A 22915-nucleotide genomic window follows, 5' to 3' on the forward strand; every position below is an offset into this window, starting at 1 on the left:
GGTAGCATTTGGCAACTTTTAGGGTTGGTTGGAAAGGATGGTGAAGCAATGCCAAAACATACACAAATATTTTATGAAGATGGAAAGCCAGTGCAGGCCACCATTCTTGTGTTTTTAAATTGGTCTCCATCCTGTCTTTCATTACTTCCTTCAGTCTCTACCTTCCTCAGAAATTAAAACAACCTTGCATTTATATAGCATCTTTCATTCAAATGGATCTCAAAACATGTTACTAAATCGTGGGAATAACCTGATTTTTAATCAAGCAGAAAAAAACTGGAGTACGGCATCTGAGTCTATAGCCATATCCATGGTTTGTATTCTGTAAACTGGTGTGCAGTGTTGCTATGGAGCTGTTCTCCTGGTCAGAAGGTGCAGAAAGACCAGGGTGTTCTAAGAATATTGCAGCACGGGCCAGGTAAGTGGAAATGTAATGAGGATGCATATGCAGTGGCATTAATTTCCTTTCCTCTGCTATTCAGACAACATGCAGAGTGTTTTGGTGATGTCTCATGAACCAGGGAAGGGCTTGTACGTCGCAACTGGAAACTGCCAAAAGCTTCTGGAGCATTTGTGAGCAGGGAGCTAGCTGCAGGTGATGTTAGGAAGAATTGGACAGAAGGTTCTAGAAAGTTCTGTGGCAGCTCAAAGTGACAGCTGGGGATGAGAGTTGGGAGTGACAGTGTGAAATTCCCCCCTTCTCCCCGCACGGCTAGGCTATCCGCATTAGGCACATAGGTACGGTGGACAGTGGGGATCTGGCCATTGGGTGTGGCACTAGGAATTGAGCACTTGGGTGAAGCAGTTTGAACTGAGCTGCTTGGTAAGGCAATGGGGATAGAGCACACAGGTGAAGTGGGCATAACAAACGTGACAACTGATCTGGCTCCAGACACACGAGAAGGGCCCAGGTTCCAAAAGGTTATAATTCTGTCATGGGACAGGAATCTGTATGGACTGACTCCAGTAGTTACTGTAATACCTTCCCTTAAAAAATACCAAACGCAAATGAAACATAACATCAGCTGAGAACAACCACAAATCAATATAGCAAATTAATAAAACACATAGAGACATTCAGTACGGAGGTCAGAGTAGCTACCTGAACCATCCTGCCAGATGAGAGAATTACTCTGTTTCTTACTGGACATCTGTCAATATCTACAATTACTGAACTAACTCCAGGGTTTTCTGATCACACATCCACTTCCTGATTACAAAGCAGTTCCTTCTGCACTGGCCTGTTAGTTCATGAGTGGACCTGACACCTGTAGCCTATGTTTGCTGGTCCCGGTGTTTTTTCATTGCAGTGACTGGATAGGCACGTGTTGCTTCTGTCAGCACAGGAACACTGTAAATAGCATTCTAGGAACAGCTGGTGATGTTCTTGGTTTTGATCAGATGTCTGTTTCTCCTATAGGCTGGCCCACTCATGGATGGTTATAACTTATAACGTTGGGGCACATGGCATCTTCTGTTTGAAATCTAACATTCTCTCTCACTTGCAATGGGTTGTTTGGCATTCTTTTCATAGCATTTCTTCCATTCCAGTAACCTGGCAGATAAATCTTTAACTACTTTAAGGTTAACGGTCTTTGGCTTAAGAAGCTTGTTGGATGTTGGCACCAAGGTTTTAATCTTCTGCCCATAAATCTCTGAACAGCTGATCCTAATAAAGCATTGTGAGGACTATTGTGATGTACTAACAATGCGACACATGGATCCCTGGCATCTACCATTTTTTTCTGTTAAGTTCTTTGTTATTTGTGCTGACTTTTCTGCTAACCCATTTGATTGTGCATAAGGACTTGGCATGTGGTGCTTGAGCTGATATATCACAGAGAATTGCTAAAACAAACTGTATGTGCGGCTGCCAATCCTCACAATATTTGGTGTTTAGCTTAAAGCTCCCAGAAACAAGTGATTTTTGAAAATCTCAGCTTTTTTTTTTTTTTTAAAGTAAGTTTCTAGTCCTTTTAGTTGTGGAGAAAAACTTGAAAATGTGACCTAGAGTGCACCCTCAAAGCTCAGAAATCAGAATGAAAATAAAATAACCAAACAGCCTACTAAGGACTGTTGCACCAGCCAGAGCGACCATGGTTGATGGCGCTGCACCAGGCATTGTTTAGTAAGTTCCCAAATCTGGCTCAGTCCTGTAAATCCACAAATCTTTGGGGTGGCCTCGTGGCAGTGGCAAGTTGGGTCAGGGTGTGCACCCCTTTGAATGTCAATGGAAAGTCTGAGAGCACGGTGTGCTGGGGTGTTTTTGTCCATTCTGGCAACGTGGCTGAAGAGCATGCAACGCTGCTTTTGAATATACTGAGTGACTGAAGGAAGGCCAGAAACGTTTAAGATCGTGACATTTTGCACAAAGTCAAACCACTTTATGCTCAGGATTTGGTGCTGACAGCACATATGGAATGCCTCTAACCACTCCACGTCTGCCTGTAAGAGGGTCCAGGTTTCTGACCCGTATAGCAATACACGTAGTACGTAAGTTTGATAAATTCTGAACTTTGTCTTAGCACAAAGACATTTTCGCATCCATAAGCAAGACATGGACTTCATTCAGGAAGTGGAAAGATGTATTCATCAAAGAATGTCCAATTTGCCACAATTGTTTGAACTCTCTTTGCAGCCTAGGTAGATGAATTCATCAGGGCTCTCCACTGTACTCAACCCACCTGCACCGGGTGCTCTGGCCATCCAGCTCCGAGGTTCTGGGCCTTGGTCTTCTGGCAGGAGATGTTCAACTCCATGGTGTGGGCAGTGTCTGGGAGACCTTGGATGGTGGGACTGAAATTCTCTGACTTCTCCACAAGCAAGGCAGCATCGTTGGTGTGATCTTGGTTGGTGGCCACTTCTTGACCAAGCTTGATTCCAACACGTGGAGCAAGAAGTCCTAATATTCAGTAAACAGCTCAACAGAATAGTGTGGGGTGCAAGAATGTATCCCTGCCACACACCTGACTGTGGAGAAATGTGGTGAAAGCTATGAACCAATATACACTCTTGCACCTGTACTCATGCATCAGACAGCAGAAATCTGGAACACCAACTCCTTTCAGTGAGAGCCAAAGTGCTGACCTGTTGACTGAATCAAAAGCTGTACTGATGTCGATACATGGAAACTGCATCGACACATGAACTGGGCAGTTAAATTCTCGGTGCAGCTCAACCAGAAGACAGAGGGTGTGGACAGTGTCCATTGTTTACTGCTCTACAGTGAATCCTGATTGCTGTAGACAATGATGTCTGTTAAAGAGCTGCTGCATCCTACCAAACAGAATGTGACCAAAGACCTTTTCAGGGATCAGCAATGAAACTGACCTGTGGTTGGCACACTCACTGTGAGATCCTCTGCCATTGTACGGGGACATTAAGATGCCATCTTTCCATTCTGCTGGTACTTTGATGCCCACACTTTTAAGAACAGTTGCTGCAGGCAGGCTGATGCTCACTGGTTCCACAGCACCCTTGAGCAGCTCAAATGGAATACCATCAGGTCCAGCAGCACACCCATTACATTACTTTTAGACGGTCTTTCGTACTTCTTCGAGTGACAAAGGATCAGTGTTCATCCCTAGATCTGCAGTGGCTTGACAGGTCACATAGCTCTAGACAGTCATCAGCAGGTCTGTTGTTCAGCATGCTATTCGGTAATCAGACGGCTCTCCCTGCTTGAGAGACAAGGTCCTGGAGAGATGGAAAACCCATTCTAAAAGCATGAGGATGTTAGAAGGCTGTTTCTGGGTCCAGTCAGGTGCATGATAGCTCTGTAGGCAAGATGCAGATTGTCGTTCGTTAGGTTGTCCTCTGCTTTGTCAGCTAGGGAGCTGATGTAGATCTCACAGTTTTGTTTTGCCATGGCCTGGAAAATGCCTTTCAGCTGTTTATGTTCTTGGACATCTGTCAAAAGGAACCCCAAATTTATTATTTTTCAAATATCACAATTTTAAGTCAATCTCATGATTCCAGCCATGGATGATCAGGTTCTGTATTCTGTATTTATTGTAGATTCCACACTTCAATGGCCAGAATAGGATATCTTGGACTCTGTGTTTATACTTTGCAAAACCCAGATGCACACTGTGGATTATTCTTAGCAATTCTGCCCTTGTAATGGGTATTATTATGAGACAAAGTCCTTTGTACAGAATCTCATCATATGCAGCAGTTTATAACCATAGTCACGGCATGTTTTTATGCTGGAGGAACGTGGGCTTTTTCGGTTGGCCATCCATCAAGCTGTTGGGAGGTTGCGTCACTTGTGTTTCTTCTCAGAGCTTGTCAAATTTTGTTTCAGAAATTGGCAGTGCTTGAGTCAGATTTCCTTCAAACTCCTATTCCTGCAGTGCTGACTTTCACTATTTATGGAAACTTTTAAAAACATGTCTGCTGTAATAAGAAGCTCCCTCTCTGAACTAAGTTTCTCATTTAACAAGTACAATAGAACTTCAGAATTACAAACACTTTAGGAATGGAGGCTATTCGTAACTGAAATGTTCGTAACTCTGAACAAAACATTACGGTGGTTCTATCAAAAGTTTACACCTGAACACTGACTTAATACCGCTTTCAAACTTTACTATGCAGAAGAAAAATGCTGGTTTTAACCATCTTAATTTAAATGAAACAAGCTGAGAAACAGTTTCCTTACCTTGCCAATTTTTAAAAAACTTTCCCTTTTTTTTTTTAAAGTAGTTTACATTTAACACAGTACTGTACTGCATTTGCCTTTTTTTGGTCTCTGCCGCTACCTGATTGCATACTTCTGGTTCCAAATAAGATGTGTGGTTGACTGGTCACTTTGTAATTCTGGTGTTCGTAACTCTGAGGTGCTATGTACTTGTGCAATTTCACTATCAGTCCTTGAAGTCTATAGAGTTCTTTGCACAATGGTTTTCTGGAAATAAGACCTACATTTTTAACAGTGACGGTAATTAACCACTGGAACAATTTACCAAGGATTGTGATGGATTCTCCATCACTGACAATTTTTAAATAAAGATTGGATGTTTTACAAAAAGATCTTGCCTAGGAACTATTTTGGATATGTTCTATTGAGCTGATCACAACTGGCTCATCTATGAAACTATGGACAGAGGCTTCCAATCTGTTTCTACCATGACTGATTTCTACTTGTAAATGCATTTATGAAACTGTTCACAGTCAGAAACAAGCGCCAGCATCTCTCTTTCAATCTGAGCCCAGTTCAGCAGTTTTCACCAGTGCTTTGGAAGCACATGCCACTGGGCAACCATTTTGCAGACGGGCAGCTCCCCTAACCTATATGACCTTGCACGGATGAGTCTTGATTAGGCTCTCGGTTATTCTCAAAATATTCCAGTTCTGGGACTGTTTTGTGGTAACTTCAGTTCAAAGTCCTAACAAGCTTTTCTCTTGCCAAGTGCCCCCAGCGCCTGCCACGTGCCGCAGGGCGAAGGGTTTCTCGCCCGTCTCTGCACGGCCATTTGCTTCGCGGACTCATTGCCCGTCAGGGTCCCTTCTAGATGGCGGGATGCAGGTGCCGTGACGTTGCCCCACTTTTGGTCCCCTCGGGCTGCCCCAGGACACAGGTAACGGGGCCAAGAGCAGGCGCAGGGGTCGGGGGAGACTTTGAGCCCCAGCCCCAGGGCAGGGGTCAGTTCAAAGCCCTCACCCCCCTAAAATGCCACGGGTCACACACAAGGCTTCGTCCCGTCCCACGGGCCCAGTGCAGGCCCAGGCCGCTCAGAGCGGGGCTCAGGCAGCCCGCCACAGGCCAGGCCCGGGCTAAGAGCCACCAGCACCAGGGGGCAGCCGGGGAAAGGGCGGGCCGCAGCCTCCCTCAGGCCCACGCAGCCCCTCAGGCTGGGGGGAGGGGGCGGGCGCCCGCAGGCCTCCCCGCGCCTGCGCCACGCTGACATCATCCTGTCCCCGCTCGCACGCAACCCGCCCACCTCTGCGATGGATTACCGATGCGGGCCAATCAGCTCCGACGTCTTTGAGGTGAACGCCAATCAGAGGCCGGGGGCGGGACTTCCTCGCGCCACGCCCGCTGCGCGGCGGCGCTAGCCGGAGGAGAGGCACGGTGAGGGAAGGAGGGGGTAGCGCGGCCTCGCCCAAGGCTCCGCCCCCTCCCTCCGCGAACGCGCGCGGCCCCGCTTCCCACGCCGACAAAGAGAGTGCTTGCGTCACCCCGTCCTAGGTGTCCGGCGGCGGCGCGCGCCGCTCTCTTTCCCGGCTCGGGGGAGCACCAGCTTCGGGCCCCGCCCCTCCGCGGCCTTGGCTTTGCGTCGGCCCCGCAGAGGGCAGCGGCGCGCACGTCGCCCTGCCCCTCGCCTCGCGGCCTGTGCGTTTAACGAGCGGCGCGCGCAGCCTGAGGAGACTGAGGGGAGCCGCCGCCGCCGCCTTCCTGGGACTGGGAGTCCGCGGGCGCCGGAGCCGGGCGCGGAGGGAATGCGGCCAGGGGCAGCCGTCGGAGCAGCGTCCCCGTGAGCAGCGCGGGAGCCGCCGCCGCCTGCCTGGCCTGAGAGCGCGAGGAGCGTCCGCCCCCCGCCGCGCAGGGCAGGGGCAGCCCCGCCAGGGAAGCCATTTTGTGCCGCCCCGGCCGCCCCCTCCCCCACCGGCCGCCGGGCCGCCGCCCTGCCGGGCCGCCCCGGCTCCCTGCTGCACAGGCCCGCGGGGCCCCTGAGTGAGAGCGGCCCAGGCAGGGACGGGGGAGCCCGCAGCGGGCGGCGGCCGCGCTCCCCATGGCGAAGAAAACGTACGACCTGCTCTTCAAGCTGCTGCTGATCGGGGACTCCGGGGTCGGCAAGACCTGCGTGCTCTTCCGCTTCTCCGACGATGCCTTCAACACCACCTTCATCTCCACCATCGGTGAGTGAGCGGGGCCCCCTCCCGTCCCCTCCCCCTTCATCTCCGCCCTCGGGGAGGGACGGGGGGCCCCCCCCCCCTCCCCCATCATCTCCGCCTTCCGGGGAGCCTGATTCTCGCCGGGGCGCGGGGAGAGGGAGGCTGCATCCTCCCCTTCGTCTCCTCGGCCCTCGGTGGGTGAGCGGGGCCTGCCGCACCGACCCCCACCCGCCCTGCCTCGCCTGCTAGGGAGTGACTGGGACACCGACCCCCACATTCATCTCTGCCACCCGTGAGCGAGCAGCGGAGCCTCCTGTCCTCAAGGCGCCCTGCCCCGTTGACCTGATCACGTCTCCCCTCCACCCCAACCGCACACATCTTGCCACTATCAATTGGTTTGCCCCGTTATGTTTTCTGCCATCGTTATTTGGGTGAGATCCTTCGTTAATCTCCACCGTTGGAGCGTGCTTCCAGAGAGACTTGGCCCACTCCCCTCCCAGGGGTGATTACATTTCCTTATGTGCATCCTAGTGCCAGCTTCATCTCCAGCATCTGTGAATAACCTTTGGAAATCTCCTTACCCCCCTGGGAACCCAGCACTCTCTCTCTCACCCCCAACATCCTTTCCACTAGTGGCTGGTAAGACTAGGTGAATTCTGGGGAGACCCACTGTTTCTCTATGATGCCACCCTCACTCTGTTGTTAGTGGGTGAGCCCCATGGAAGTCCTGTCAGCAGCACACACTATTCCTTCCAGGAGAGTTCTGTGCCACTGCGCAATGCAGAATTTGCACAGAAATAATGTTCCCTGCAGAATTCTGTTTTTTTCCTGATGAATTTGTAGTTTCCACTTAAATGCTCCTTTGGTGGAAATTACAAATTCCAGTCCCGGGCGCGGTGGGGCAACATTTCCTCAATCTATTGTTGTCTGTATTGGTACAGACCACACTTCTGACAGGTATTTTGAAATACATTACCAAAATAATTGAAAGTGATGTGATTTTTATTGTGTTGTTTTGACAAAATATACGGATTTTGCAGAATGTTTAATTGGTGCAGAATTCCCCCAGGAGTAACCCTATCCCTATATCTGTGTGTGCAAACCCTCCCTCAAAATGGCTTTCATATCCATTGTTAAGGAAAAGAGGTGTGTTCTGAGATCTTCCCTCCCCATCTTGCTGTGCTCTTGACCAGATCTTGACCTCAAGACGCTTCCCCATTAAACAGGTTTCATTATGAAATTTTTTTTTTCTTTCCCGTGGTCATCAACTGCATGTACTGTCTTGGGCTGAATGCGTGATCCTCTTTGATCAGCTGTACCAACTTAACAGGACCGCTACTGTATCTGCCAGTGCTTACTTGCAGGCAGCGTATACAGATGCATACCACATGCAGCAGAAGTTAATTGATTCAGAAGTTCAGTCTTGGAAATGAGACTGATGTTTGGATTGGATTGGATTAAGCTCTGTAGGGCTTAGTGTGCAGACTTGAGTGACTGGCAGCACTGCTGCTCTTCTAGGCCAGGGAAACATATAGTACCAGTCATACAAACATGAAGTATCAATAGTGGTAGCTATAAGTGTAGTTAGGCACCACTGTTCTATGTTATGTTGTTAAGTCTGCTATATCTCTAATCAATCAAAGCTCAGATGTGGCCCTAAAAGTCCCGCAAGAAATGGTGCTTTCTTAATCACTGAAGTTTGTGTAATTTAGGAAGGTATATTTGGTATTTAAGATTCCTAAGTAGCTAAAGATAGTTGAGATGTACATGGTGGTTAGGCAGCAACTCAATTGTCTTGGCCTGAAGCTCTTAGCTGCTTTATTTTTATAGCCCATGTTCCCACTCAAACTTTCATAACACCTCATCCAAGGAAAGTAGAATTGTTCAATGCTGTGTTTTATTTCATTACAAGGGTCATAATTTAATTATTTAACCCATATTTGTCACTTGATATGCATTTGTCTGAGTTTACATTGGACTAAGCATTGGTTGCTTTCCCTGGTGGTGGAAAGTGGAGTTTTGTTTAGTCTGTGTTTCAAGTTCAAGCCCTTTAATGTTCAGTTAAGGAATTGGTGATATGTAGTGGTGATACTGTCCTAGTCATGCCACAGAGAATATGCATTATTAACACAATGTTTAGGCATTTATAAATGAGATTCTAAACTGGTCGAAGCCTTATGAGTAGCTTGAGTATAGGCAAAAGTTTATCCTTGGAAGCAAATTGTCAGTTTTGAGGTACTGGAGATTAATAGTGTTGGGCTATCTTGTGCTTCTGTCTACACCAGGAGTGGGCAAACTATGGCCTGCGGGCCACATCTGGCCCTCAAGACGTTTTAATTTGGCCCTCGAGCGCCCGCCAGGAAGCGGGGTCTAGGGCTTGCTCCAGACGGGGAGCAGGGTCGGCGTCTTGCCCCACTTTGCACGGCTCCCAGAAGCAGCAGCATGTCCCACCCTCTCCGGCTCCTACACATAGGGGCAGCCAGGGGATTCCGCACACTGCCCCTGCCCCAAGCACTGCCCCTGCAGCTCCCATTGTCTGGGAACCGCAGCCAATGGGAGCTGCAGGGGTGGTGCCTGCAGACAAGGCAGCATGCAAAGCTGCCTGGACGCATCTCTGTCTAGGAGCCGGAGGGGGGACATGCCGCTATTTCTGGGAGCTGCTTGAGGTAAGAGCTGCCCAGAGCCTGATGCTCTACCGTGCCCCAGCCCTCATCCCCCTCCCGCCCTCTGAACCCCTCTGTCCCAGCCTGGAGCACCCTCCTGCACTCGCAACCCCTCAGCCCCACCCCAGAGCGCGTGTCCCCAGCTGGAGCCCACCCGCACCCCAACCCTCAATTTTGTGAGCCCGCCATACAATTTCCATACCCAGATGTGGCCCTTGGGCCAAAAAGTTTGCCCACCCCTGGTCTACACCATAGCTATGTTCTAGAGTCCATGGATGGGATTTTTAATTTTGCCTGGAGTGACTTAGGCACATCTAGAGTCCAAGGACAGGATTTTCCAGAACATAGCGATTGTGCAGACTGAGAAGCATAAATCCCATTGGAAGTTAATAGGACATGTGTTCCTATCACTTGGGTGCTTCTGAAAATCCTACACTATATATCTAATTTGTGCTCCTGGAATGCATAGAACAGTGATTTTTAGAACAAAATCCAACTCCAATGAATTGATGTGTGGTCTCAAAGCTAATGTGAACTAATAATCCAGGTTTTATTTGGCATTCAGAACTTCTTTTATGACCATGTGAGATTCTCAAATTGGTCTGTAGAATAGTTGCTAATGGATTGTGAAAAGCTGTCTTGTTACATAGTGCTGGCTTCTGACTGCTAAATTGTGGCTAAAGATGGCTGAAAATACATTTTCCATCTAGGAAACTTTTATTTACTGCTTGATTGTTTTGAAATCATGAAAGGGATGCACTTTGAATGAATGCAAATAGAGTAGGAGTGGACCATGCAACTCCTCTTAAGATGTGGCCCACCCATACTATGGAAAAACCTAAGGTGCATTAAAACATTGGTCGTCTTGCACTTGCCCAAGCGCTACTCTGAAGGGTGAATTGTGTTGACGTATAAAATGGCTGAGTAATCTGTCTGAAAATGGATTATCATGCACTAACACTTTCAGTTGTAGATCCTAGGCCTTGCCTGCACTAAAGATTCTCTGAAAATCTTCTCCATTGGTATAATACTGGTGTGGAGCCCACAAGTGTTTGACAGATCTATATGACATGGTGGTTATGATGATGTCAGCCTCTATGTGAGAACTTCCGCTGGTAGCACGAGAGGTGCTGTACCAGTTCTGCAGCAATGGTGGGAGCCTTTCAGCAAAGCTCAGTGCAGATACAGCCTTTGACATGGTTCAGTAAGGAAGTAACAAGTGCATTCCCAGTTTGTATCGATTTAGTAAGGTGAACTATAGCTTATTTATCTACTTAAATTATATCAGAGCCTTATCATATTTAAGAGTGGATGAAACATGGTTGCCGATAGCTAACTGACTATAATTTGGTATACTTTATTGCTTTTAGCAACCAACTACAAAGCACTCAATCTAGTTCATTCTTGAAACATTAGTTGAACTTTTGTGTATATGTGAAAGACTTTATTACCATGGCTAGAGGTGCTATAAATAAGCTCTCCTGCAGAATCCCTAGGTCGTCATAACCTCCCTGAATAGAGCAGGGAATCTATCTTCAAAAGCTTTGGGACTTATTTAAAGTAGGCTGTGAATACCCTATGGGAGGAGTAAAAATCTGTCATAAAGCACACTTATTTTTTTTAACAGTCCTGTATTCTTTAGTGCAGAGATTACTATTTTGACTTTAACTATAAGTCTCCTGGTAACTTTGGTTTTGTCTCCATTGTTTCCCCAAATTCCCCACTATTGCTACTATTGGATCAGCTCTGTGAGGAATAGCCATGATTGGTGTACATGAAGTGTGGTGATGGTGATCTCTGGTGTGGTAAGCCATCATATAGTGTAGACCTATTCAGAGCAAGATTAAAAAGATGTTTAAAATTTAAACCGCTCTCTAGAGACTTTCTATGTTAGCACTTCCATTATTGCTGCTACTGGTGGCACTGAACTAATGGCACAATAGTTTTATTAGCTCACCCACCATCCCCCAACCCCCAGAAATAGCCCAGTGCAGACAGCTTTGTTCAGTCAGCATGGAAGTTGAAGTAAATTAATATTTGGGAGTATGTTTGTACAGAGTATATTTACATACAGTCAAATTAGTGTCAGTATTGCAAAACAACCTTGGAAATTTCTGCTTGCACTTAGTGAAAAACTGCTTGGGTTCAGGGAGTAAAACGTGTTTATATCATGAGCATGGGCAAATAGATCTTGTGTCTGGGTGGGTATGCTTTCATGCCAATTTTGGAAGGATGTCAGTGTTTCACAGAACGTAACATACAAAATTTGTGCTTACATGTCTAAATTGAATTGAAACAGTTATTCTGGTGCATGAGAACCTGTCAGTGAAACTGACCAGGTGTTTTTTTTTATTATTATTTTTGCATTAGCAAACTGCACATAAACAAAAAATAAACTAGATCTGGGGAAAACCCTTGATTTTAATTTGATGCTAATGCAAGCAAGCATAAGTATCCCCTTCTGAGTGCCTCTCAATTTTATCCAGACTAACAAATATTTTTGTCATGGATCTTAATGAAAATGCTTCCCTTAATGTTCTCTTCTTCCTCTCTGCATTATTTGTAGTGAGGGGAGTTTCCTAAAAGGCTCTATTTATCTTAAGAAACCATATCTCCAGTTTAAGTGATGATAGAGGTAAACATGTATTAAACTACACCAGGAAAACTAAATCATAGTACTGATTGTTCCAAAGCTAAAGCATTAGGCAGTGTACAAAATTGTACTCCACATAACACCATTCTTTAATCTATACTCCTTGAAGTAGCTGTATTTTATGAGTATGGAGTACTTGTCTTTTCATAGAAGATACTGAGTGAAAACTAAACAAGTAGCTTGCTTTAAGGTCCATTCCAAAATTGTCAAGCATCTTCTTTGGTGTCAAGCTAAGCTTTGGTCAGAATTTGTATCTAGACAAAATGAGTCCTGGATATCAAAATCAAACTAGCATAATGATTTTCCCCCCCCGTCTTAGGTTTCTCATCCCCATCGTGGCTCTAAGCACTTGTGAGGGAAGGGCCCCATGAAGAACTGGGGTGAAGGAAGGAACCAGTGATAACTTCATTTTGATGGTAGTTGAGCAGTTTCATATGGAGATTGCTCTGAATTTTGGGAAACAGTAAATTGTCCCCAGGGTCTGAAAATTTAAGTACCATTGGAACACGTGTCCCCAGTTTGAGGTTTACTGACCTTGTATCTGCCCTTTCATACTAATATGCTCGTTCGGCTTCCACCTCTTAGTTTCAGTCAAACAAATCCACATTTGCTAACCATACTCAAATGACACTGAGCTCATGGGAAGGAGCGTCTCTTAAGGTTTGTCCACAAGGAAACTTCAACAGTATGACTGCTAGTAAGTACATCACTTTGTAGCTATACTGACATAACTCCCAGAGTAAAGATTCTTGTTACAAAGTAACTGCACATGTTATGATGCCATAGTTCCCTGTGTAGACAAACCCCTAAGCCTGCCACTCTGAATTCAGTTGCCTTCTGTTGATTGTAGACTATCTCATCTCTCCAGTTGCTAATGACTCTATTAATTCCTCATGCTCTTTAGGTCAGGGGTATCAAATTCATGCAGAGGAGAGGGCTGTATTCTGTTTTGTTATGGTCCATGGCCCAAGTTACAAATTGAAGACTTGCATGCTATCCACAAGGCACAGTGGAATGTCCACTGATTTCTGTAGGAGGCTTTCACAGAGATTGATGGTGGAGAATATGGCCTTTATTTAGTAACTGTCTGATTTGTTCAGTGCCTTGTTATGAGGATAACCTGCTTCCCTTTAGGCCCACTGCTGTTTCCTTCCTCATCCTTTTATCCCCCTTTTTGATATCTTTGAGTATCCCCTGTTCTCTTGATTTCCCTCCCTGCAGCAGTTCCAACCTGCCTTATCTCCATTCCCTCCATTTAATTTATATAGTAAACATTGCAAAAAGAAAAGGAGTACTTGTGCCACCTTAGAGACTAACATTTATTTGAGCATAAGCTTTCGTGAGCTACCGCTCACTTCATCGGATGCATTCAGTGGAAATGCACTGAATGCATCCGATGAAGTGAGCGGTAGCTCACGAAAGCTTATGCTCAAATAAATGTTAGTCTCTAAGGTGGCACAAGTACTCCTTTTCTTTTTGCGAATACAGACTAACACGGCTGCTACTTTGAAACCCATAGTAAACATTGTCATTCAGCAGTTGTTGGGCTCTATCAGGTTGACATCCCGCAGGAGAGCTCACAGCTCTGAGGTGTTGTTTCAGGCTCTCTGCAGACCTAGTCAGATATCACTGGTTTCAGAGTAGCAGCCGTGTTAGTCTGTATCCACAACAGATATCACTGTTATATCCAGTTCACATCTTGAAGACTCTCAGCAGCCATGAGGGCTAAGACTCTATTTGAAAAACAAAAAACTCAGATTCTGGATATTCCAAATGTCATGTAGGCTGTAAGTTTGACACTCCTGCTCTAGGCTTGAAAATAATTTGTGGTGTTTTGTAATAGGCATAATGAGGAGCTTGGGCTCCTCACCTCAGTGTTTTTTAGAGTAGTTATTACTTGAAATTAGAGCCTAATATTTATGAACTATCCAGCTTTCAGTAAACTTAAGTGGCAAGCTAAAGGAGCATCTAGTAAACCCTATTAAAGACTGACTGGATGGCTCCTGTTCAGGGTGGGGGAAAGAAGAGCCTGGTGCTGCAAGAACCCTTCCTTTGTGCGGAGAAACTTGGAGTAGAGGTTGCCATTAAGGATGTAAAATAGTAGAGTTAACCAGTAAGCATTAGTCTTACCGGTTAACAACCCACCCTAACAGTTAACCCCAGCTGCATCAGCCGGAGCAGCCCTGGCCAGAGTGGCCCTGGCCCCAGTGGTTAACTGGTTAAATGATATAATTTTAATCATTTAAATGGTTAACTTTTAAAAACAATATTTACATCCCTAGTTGTCATGGGTCTGTAGTTTCATGTTACAATTTTCCTTTGTGCATTTAGCCACAGATGTAGGGACCTTTTCTTTTCATGCCTGAAGAGCTTGTGTTTCTCCCCCACTATCCTCCCCTGCCCACTTAGTAGTGAGTGAGTTAGATAACAGAAATAATTTAACCTACTGTGTAGTTAAACTAGCTTGATCTTTGTTGGCACTGGGAGTACTAAGGCTGATCTAGATTTGAAAGACCTGGTCTAAGCAGTGTTTTGAGTCCCTCTACTTGGAGCTGTCTAACTTGCTTCGGGGGGCTTGTTGCCCTGACCAGTGCTCAGACCTAAGCACCAACATCTTGGGGTCCATACCATTAGGACGTGCTTGTGATGGAGGCCTTACAATCCAGGACCCTTGTTCTGCCTTTGGATTAACAACCAGTTCTGAAGATATCGAAGCAAGTGAACCCAGCACTGGTAGCACCAAAACACGTATCAGCCTTTCTGTAGCCCATTCCAGTTCAGAGGAAGGGTCTACTTCTAGAAAGAAGACCTGGGAAAGGGATGCAGGTTCTGGAACCTCCGTATGCCAAAGCATTGATTGGCATGGGGGGAAAAATGCTGCTAGGCGGTATCTGATTTTTGCGGTGTACCCATCTGGCACAAGGAGTTTCTTCAATATTAAAATCTGCCTTTGGCCAAGAGTGTGTAGGAAGTGTGCGCGCCTTGGTATCAAGGACACTCTGGGCCCAAGCCTTGAGCTTCAGAAACCTTCTAAAAAAGCTGAGTCTATTGGGACCACACACATGCATCCATTGTGACAGGGGTCATAGCTGAAGTTAAGGGCTGTGTGGTCCAATAACTTCAGTCCCTATTCTATAAAATTATGCATGTGGAGGAGGCAGAGACCTTTTGTCTTAATGTTGCTGATATGAGTGAGGGTTGTCTCTGGAATAGAGCTTGGTACATATTTAAGTTTAAATAGCATGCTGACGACAATGTCAGAACTCTACAATGATTCTATGTCAATTACTGATCTTTTTCTCTGAGTAAAAGGCAAACATCCTTTGTCATGCTTTCACGTTTTTCTTAAATGACTGCAGCAACTTCTATTTTCTTCTCCGGTAGATAGCAGTAGGTAGGAATGTATCTTTCTCTGTGTGTATGCTTGTATCCTTTTATTGAGATTTTTCTAGTGGCTGTATGGCCAACCAACATACATTGCTGTCAGTGGATTTTCCTCTTGTTTCTTCACTAGCAGTATCTTGCAGTGGACCTGTTTAGATCTGTCTGAAGGGGTGTAATCAGAGTAAATTGTTTCTTTCAACTGCTCAGTTTGTACTACACTGAAATTGATAGTATAAAATTTTGTAACCTGTGAAGTTCAAATCTTACACCTTTCTTTTTAGTGGCAAATTATCAACTGATCTCTGGTATGTCTTTGCATGTCATGATCAGAGTGCTTCTGAATGGCATTCTTGCTAAAGTTTCTGGAAGGTCTGGAACAGCAATTTAAATTGTCATTTTTAGTGGTGTTTTGGTGGTAAATGTCTTAGACTCTAACTCTTCTGCTTTCCTGCTGCAGTAAACCAACTTTCAATAGTACATATGATAATGAATCTGAAGAAAACTTTCTGCACTTGGTCAGATGAACACTGGTCACCTGTCCACAATATTGATCAGCAACTTTCACATTTACTATAGTTAGTATGAGAAACAGTAATGACTGAACAATGAGATGAACTAGCCAGTCTTAGATGATGTCGGATGCACACTTGGCAGAATATCCTAGATTGTAGCAAACCAAACCCTCATAATAGTTCATGATTCCTCCTACTCCTATCAAAACATCACTGCAGTTGACTTCAACCTTTCTGCAATCACTAATTCCTCCTTCAGTTCCTCTTCTCCCCATCCCACCAGGCTTTTATACAAATACATTGTTTGTGCAGATTCCCTAGGGGAACATACTAAAAATCCATTTTTTCCTGAAATAAATGTTTCACAGCCTTGTTAATGGAATGGAAACATACTGTGTATTCCCTACTAAATAACCTTTAGCAGTCACTACATGATTTCTGCCCATGCAATCAGAGACTAATCAAATCATTCCCAAATGGTGGAGTGTGAGATAGACAAAATGCAGACTGCACCAAGCCTCTTGAAGCAACATGTCAAGTCACAGGCTTACGAAATTAAATTATGGAGCTGTAGTTGAGGTTTCTGGAAAGGAGGGTGCAAGCCCTCAGAAGAAGACAGGTATTGAAATGAAAGATAATGTAGTGCTTCTGTGCCAAGGTTGAGTGGTGCCTGTTGGCCTTCTGGTGGACCTGGTGTTTGCCCTTTTCTTTAGGGACGTGTCCACTTTTATGCTAAAGATCCTCCACTTCATTCAAGAGGCCAGAAGACTTCAATTATAAGAAACAATGAAGGATGATGTTTCAGACCCATCTAGGCTGCAGCTGTTGGACAACATTTGATATCCTTATCCTTCTTAAATCCTTCCTTTGAAATCCAATTTGGTGACGTGTGCATGGGACTAGGGAATAATTTCGTAATTGGACATCACTTCATGAGATGCTTATGATGGTATGAGTGTAATATAATATCTCATAGAAAGGTGACAGGGCCAGAAAGAGTTAGTTAACTCACAGACTGACCTGACCCATGGCCGAACTTTAGAGACTGGTTAGGAAGAAATCTAAATGAATAGAGCTTTGAAATGCAAGCCTGTATTGTTAGAGATAGAAGAGTAGATGTGTGCTCAGATCTTGTGATGTAAGCAAACAAGTCTTGTCTAGGGCTATAGCTTTGATTCAAAGATCAAAAAAGGAATATTAACATTTAGGAAGATACTTGAGTGAAATATTATTGTCTGTATCTTTGAAGGTTGTGATAACCTGTGTCTGAACTGTTTAATGGATAAATTATCCGGTGCTAATTGCCATGATGTTTGGAAGAAGGAAAGTTAAGCCTATTGTTTCGTCAGGCCAAAAGGCTGCAGGAAATGTATAAAAGCCTTGGGACACAATCCTTCTTCATCTCAGATCTGCTTTGGGTTTCAAGAGGGGGAAACCTTAAGCCATAAGGTTTGAGATCCCCAGTCACTGACTGGAGTCACTCTGAATATGGACATTGGACTATAACCTATGGACTATTTCTAAAAGGACTTTTGGCAACTACAAGCTCATCTCTGCTATGTATCTGAACCTCAGGAATTGAATTCAAGTCTGTATGTATATTGATCTTTTAATGATCACACTCTCTCTCCTTTTTAAATAGATTTTAGTTTAGTTAATAAGAATTGACTGTAAGAGTGTATTTGGGGTAAGATCTAAGTTATTATTTGACCTAGGTCTGGGGCTTGGTCCTTTGGGGTCAGGAGAACCTTTTCTTTTATATGATGAAATGAGATTTTCAGAATTTATCATCATATGTTTGACGTGTGCCTCTGAATGGAGGGCTGAGGCTGGGTACTTTAAGGGAACTGCATTATTTGGACGTCTGAGTAACTAGTGAGGTACTATAGAAGCTGTTTTGGCTGGCTTGGTGAATCTAAGTATTGGAATATCCACCAGCATTTGGGGTTTGTTTGCACCATTCTGTTTGCAGTTCACCCTGATTGAGTGACCTCAGCTGGCTCCCACAGGCAGCACCGTCACAACGCTCAAATAGATTTGGTGCTAATATAAAAATGTATATTTCTTTAGTTTCTTGGTTTGCGTTGCTTAGCAACTCCTGTTTTACACTGCTTTATTTTGAGCATCAGTAGTCTCTTGAATAAAGATGTGACCTTCCTTTTCCCCAACAATATGGTTTTTATTGGCTTGAATAGAAATTAGGCAACATGTATTAACTACCATAACAGTAATGCATAGATGCGCCTTTCTTTGAGTGCAACAGGGTGTTCACTTTTTAACAATTCATGTTTTAAATAGAAGTCTCTTAATAGTTGCCCTCAGTGAGTAACTTTTCTGTCTTTAAAGGTCATGGTTAAAGCTGAAGTTTTTACTAGAAGGATTCCTTGACTTTTATGAATATCCATGGCTCCTGATATTTTGAGACCAATCAAAGATTCTAGTTAATTATGCTGGATCATCTGTTCCAGCTGCGACTAAGCAGATGAGATGAGACTTGTGTTGCTTAAACTGGGCACAACTTCAATAAGCAGATCTCCTAAATCGGTACTAGACCGGTGGTGCCCTCCTCAGGGAGCCAAAACCATAAGTCACTGTTGCTAAGGCAGAGAGGCAAGAGTGAACTCTGCAGGAGCTTAAACTTTGTGACAGCTCCGTGCCATGCCAGTCTGTCTGCTTCACCAGCAGATGCTTCTAGCCTAAACCCTGCCTTGCAGGCAACATTCAGTGTTCAAGTTCCCCTTCTGTAGTGTCCAGTCCCCCGCATTGGACACTCACAGAAATTAACCAGATCTGCTGTTTGCAAAGAAACTGCAGCCTGTTGCCTCAACTGAGGATGCACACCTTACTTTAATATAAGATTCAAGTGATACTAAGCAAGAGGAAAAGAATAAGTATGGTTAGTGACTAAGGCCTGGTCTACACTACAAAATTAGGTCAGTATAACTGCTACTCAGGTGTGAAAAAATCCCCTCCACCCCTTCCTGGGATGCAGTTAAACTGACCTAACCTCCAGTGTTGGTAGCACTAGGTTGACAGGAGAATTATCACGCTTCAGGGAGGTCAAGTACCTGTGCCAATGGGAGAACCCTTCCCATCAGCATAGGTAGTATCTTCACCGATAGTTACAATCTTTGCTTAACCAGCTTTCTCACTTATTTCGAGCTACCAGCATCTCTAATAGCTCAGGCAGGAGCATCAGTTCAGAAGCAGAGGGGGGTGATTCTTTTGTCCCCTAAGTGATGGATTATAAGATGGCTCTTTATTCTGCTTATTTCCCAAAAGTCATTATTTTGTCTCTAGAGTCTGGATGACCCCATGGTTTTTCTTTGCTTTTGACACCCCATCTCCTATTGACTCATGACTTCTATTGCTTTGGTTTTACAATACCTAATTCCTATTAGAGATGGGGGAAATAGCACCTTCCCTCCTGTCTGGTGGAGAACGTGTTTCTCCCTTTGTTTGGTTGTACTTCAAAGCATGAAACAGCAAGTATCCATTTATCAATTGTATTCATCACCTGTCACCAGCTTTCATAAAGATCTTACTCTGCACTTTTTTATAGTACAATAGTATTGAATATAATTGTCACAACACAATGCAGACTTAGGGAATCCATCATCAGTAGATGTTTGAAATAGCCATCTTGCTCTTCAGAGGCCTAGGTAATTTCTGCAACTAAAAGAAAAGGCTAGCAAAATAACCCCTTACGAGGCAGGGGGAATAAAACTGATAAGGAAAGCATGAGACATGGAGTACACTGAACTCACTGCAGCTTCAGTGGATCCTCCAAGTTGACTTTGCGGGACTGCCTTCACCACTGATAATCTATTGTGCTCCTAAATGGGCACTCCTCTGGGTGAGATTTGGAGCTTTGCCTCATTGGATCCAGATACTGAGATGGAATCTTGCCAAGGACCTTGGTTCCATGAGGCGTCCTGGCAGAGTTACCTAGAATGTTGCCCCGACTTGAGTCCTGACCCCACAAACAAACACTTAGACTTGTGTGGTGCTTTTTAACTGGAGTTGGTTGGCTTGTCAGGTAAAGGCTGCAGCTCGAGTTAACACAAATTATCAGTTGAGAACACAACCACTCTATAGTTAAATGTTTTGTAGTGTGACCAGGCTAATATAAGAGGAGTTTGTGATTTAATTCTAGAGTGAAGACATACCCCATTGTCAGTCTTAAGCCTGGTCTACACTGGGGGGGATCGACCTAAGATACGCAACTTCAGCTATGACGTATCTTAGGTCGACTTACCTCGTGGCCTCACGGCGCGGGGTCGACTGCCGCTGCTCCCCCGTCGACTCTGCTTCCGCCTCTTGCCGCGGTGGAGTTCGAGTCGATGGCAGAGCAATTGAGGATCGATTTATTGTGGGTAGTGTAGACGTACCAATACTGCTTGGGGTGTGCTGGCAGGCTCAAGAGCAAGTCTTGAAGCAGGGTTCTTTTAAGCTTCTCTTTTGGGAGGAGTAAAATTTTGAGGGTGCAATTTCTCTTGATATCTATGGTCTGAAGTTTCTTATCACCACATCTGCTTAGGTCTTCTGGATTTTTCCAAAACCCTGATCCTGGGTGATGCAAAAAGGTCTGTGAAATGCTTATCTAGCCATGCCATGCTGTGGATTTATCTTGTTGGTGGAGGTGGTAGAGGGAACTAGGAGTACTCAAAGCTGCATGGTTCCTATCAGTGAGTAGCAAATTTGAGTCCCTCTGACTAGAAATAACATTGGGTTTTCTGCACTGTTAAGTTAATGGGTTTTGACGCGGAATGAAATAGCAATGCTGTAATTTAGCCTACTGGAAAAACAGATGCATTGCTTTAAAGCAGTACTTTACTTCTGTAAGTGTATGTAACTCTCTAGTACTTACCTACTTAATCTAATGTTTCAGCTATCAACATTTTCCAGAAATCAGCAGAGAATAGTGGACTGACTCTCACTTCAGCTTCTTGCCCTGATTGGCTTGTCAAATCAGGGGATATCAACTCATGATGCTGAAAAACTATCACTGCCTTACAAAAGCTTGAGAGGCTACTCTGTACTATAGCTGATTGTTTATACAAGACCACTAACTGAATATTCAACATGCCTTTGAGACTATGTTCAGACCCTCTGTACTGGATGCCGGTATAACTTATACATTAAGGATATTCTTCCACATGCATTCAACTGTGTATCCGTTTCTGTAAACTCTCTGGCTTTTCTAGTCAGAGTGGCACATACATGTGCACCTTCCCGTGCTTTAAAGATTAATGCTATGACTGTTAAAGTTGTTGAGATTCATATCCATTTATTTCTGGTCAAAGTGAAATATGCTGCCTTTAACACCTAGATGCTGCCATTCATTCTTTGAGGCCTATATTTGAAAGTTCAGATCTTGCTTTTAACTAGAAATGCCTTGCTCTAATACTGCAAATGTCCTCAAAAATGTTGAATAGGCCACAAAATCAATCTTGGACCCTAATCTAGAGAAGGAAGGCCTACAATCTAAACAATAAAAAAAAAAAATACCCCCAAACCTACTACTTATAACTTAGGCTATGTTTTAGTCACAGGTATTTATAGTAAAAGTCATGGACAGGTCATGGGCTGTGAAATTTTGTTTACTGCCCGTGACCTGTCCGTGACATCTACTACATATGCCTAAACCTTAGGAGCGGACACGGCCCAGGGGGGTGCTGGGGAGGGGGCTGGCGGGGCTGCGGCAGGCTCCTTACCTAGCTCCACGTGCTGCCTTCACTCCTTCCCAAGCCCCGGTTCTGCATCTCTCATTGCCTGGGAACCACAGCCAATGGGAGATGCAGGGGCGGTACCTGCAGGCAGAGGCAGCACATGGAGCTAGGAGCTATGGGATGAGAGTTCCTGTTGCCCTTCCGGGGAGCTCCCCACAGGTAAGCACTGCCCCGGACCCCAATCCCCAGCCCTGAGGTGCCCCCCCACCCCAAAAAACCCACCTGCTGCTGGGGACCTGAGACTGCCCCCACAGCAGCACGTGCAACTGGCTATGGGGCTGCTCAGGCAACTCCCAGGGCCAGCCACACCAGGCTGATGCAGAAGTCACAGAGGTCATGGAAAGTCACAGAATCTGTGACCTCCATGACAAACATGGAGCCTTACGTATAACTAAAGCAAAATAGACATTGTTCAGGTTCTCTAGCAGCAGGTAGTGTTTCTGTTTGCACATGTTCCTCCTTACTACTGGGGGACTTCTGCAACAAAAGCTTAACAATTCTGTGCACAATACTTCAAAATTCTGCATATTTTATTTGCCAGAACAACACAATATAATCACACCAGTTTCAATTATTTTGATAATTTATTTCAAAATACCTGTCAGCAATTATGCCTGTAACAATACAGACAAAGATTCAGGAAATGTTTTTTGACACCCCCAACTTCCCCAAGCCTTTGGTAACAGAGGAGCTGAGGGAGAAGGGAGTAGTTGCTGGGAAGGAGCCTGGGTGTGAACTTGGAGGGTGGTTGGTTGTGGGTGGGGGAAGTATGGAACAGGTTTTTTTTTTTTTTTGATGGGGTGGGATTGTTATGAATCCTCCATCATGCAGATCCTGGCTGACCTCTAGCCTCTCTCATTCAGCCAGGCACATCTGTCCCCTCCCCCATGGTGCTCTGCACCCCCACTCAGCCACACTCTCCCCCCATCCTCATGTGGCCCAGTATCCTCCTCCGCCACCTCCTCCTCACTGTCCCCATGTGGCTCTGTGACCCACCAGCATTCCCATGTGCCCCATGCTATCTGTAACCCACCCCCCCCCCCCCCCAATCCCGTGCTTCCTGACCTAGCCCCACAGGTAGGGCGCTGTGAGGAAGGCAGCTTCTTTCTCTTCCCTATCTGTAGATGGGGCTGC

At 45.2% G+C, this 22915-nt stretch overlaps 1 protein-coding gene across 1 annotated transcript in view; it reads left to right on the forward strand.

Moving 5' to 3' along the window:
• Positions 1 to 914: 914 nt before the first annotated feature.
• The window catches only part of RAB10 (RAB10, member RAS oncogene family), a 77139-nt gene continuing 55138 nt past the window's right edge, over positions 915 to 22915 (forward strand). Inside the window, exon 1 of the mRNA XM_037893726.2 lies at positions 915 to 6861. Coding sequence (XP_037749654.1) covers positions 6735 to 6861 — 127 coding nt within the window. The 5' untranslated portion in view covers positions 915 to 6734. The remainder of the gene's footprint in view (positions 6862 to 22915) is intronic.

The sequence above is a fragment of the Chelonia mydas genome, chromosome 3, assembly GCF_015237465.2.
Source record: "Chelonia mydas isolate rCheMyd1 chromosome 3, rCheMyd1.pri.v2, whole genome shotgun sequence".
In the NCBI taxonomy this organism is placed as follows: Eukaryota; Metazoa; Chordata; order Testudines; family Cheloniidae; genus Chelonia; species Chelonia mydas.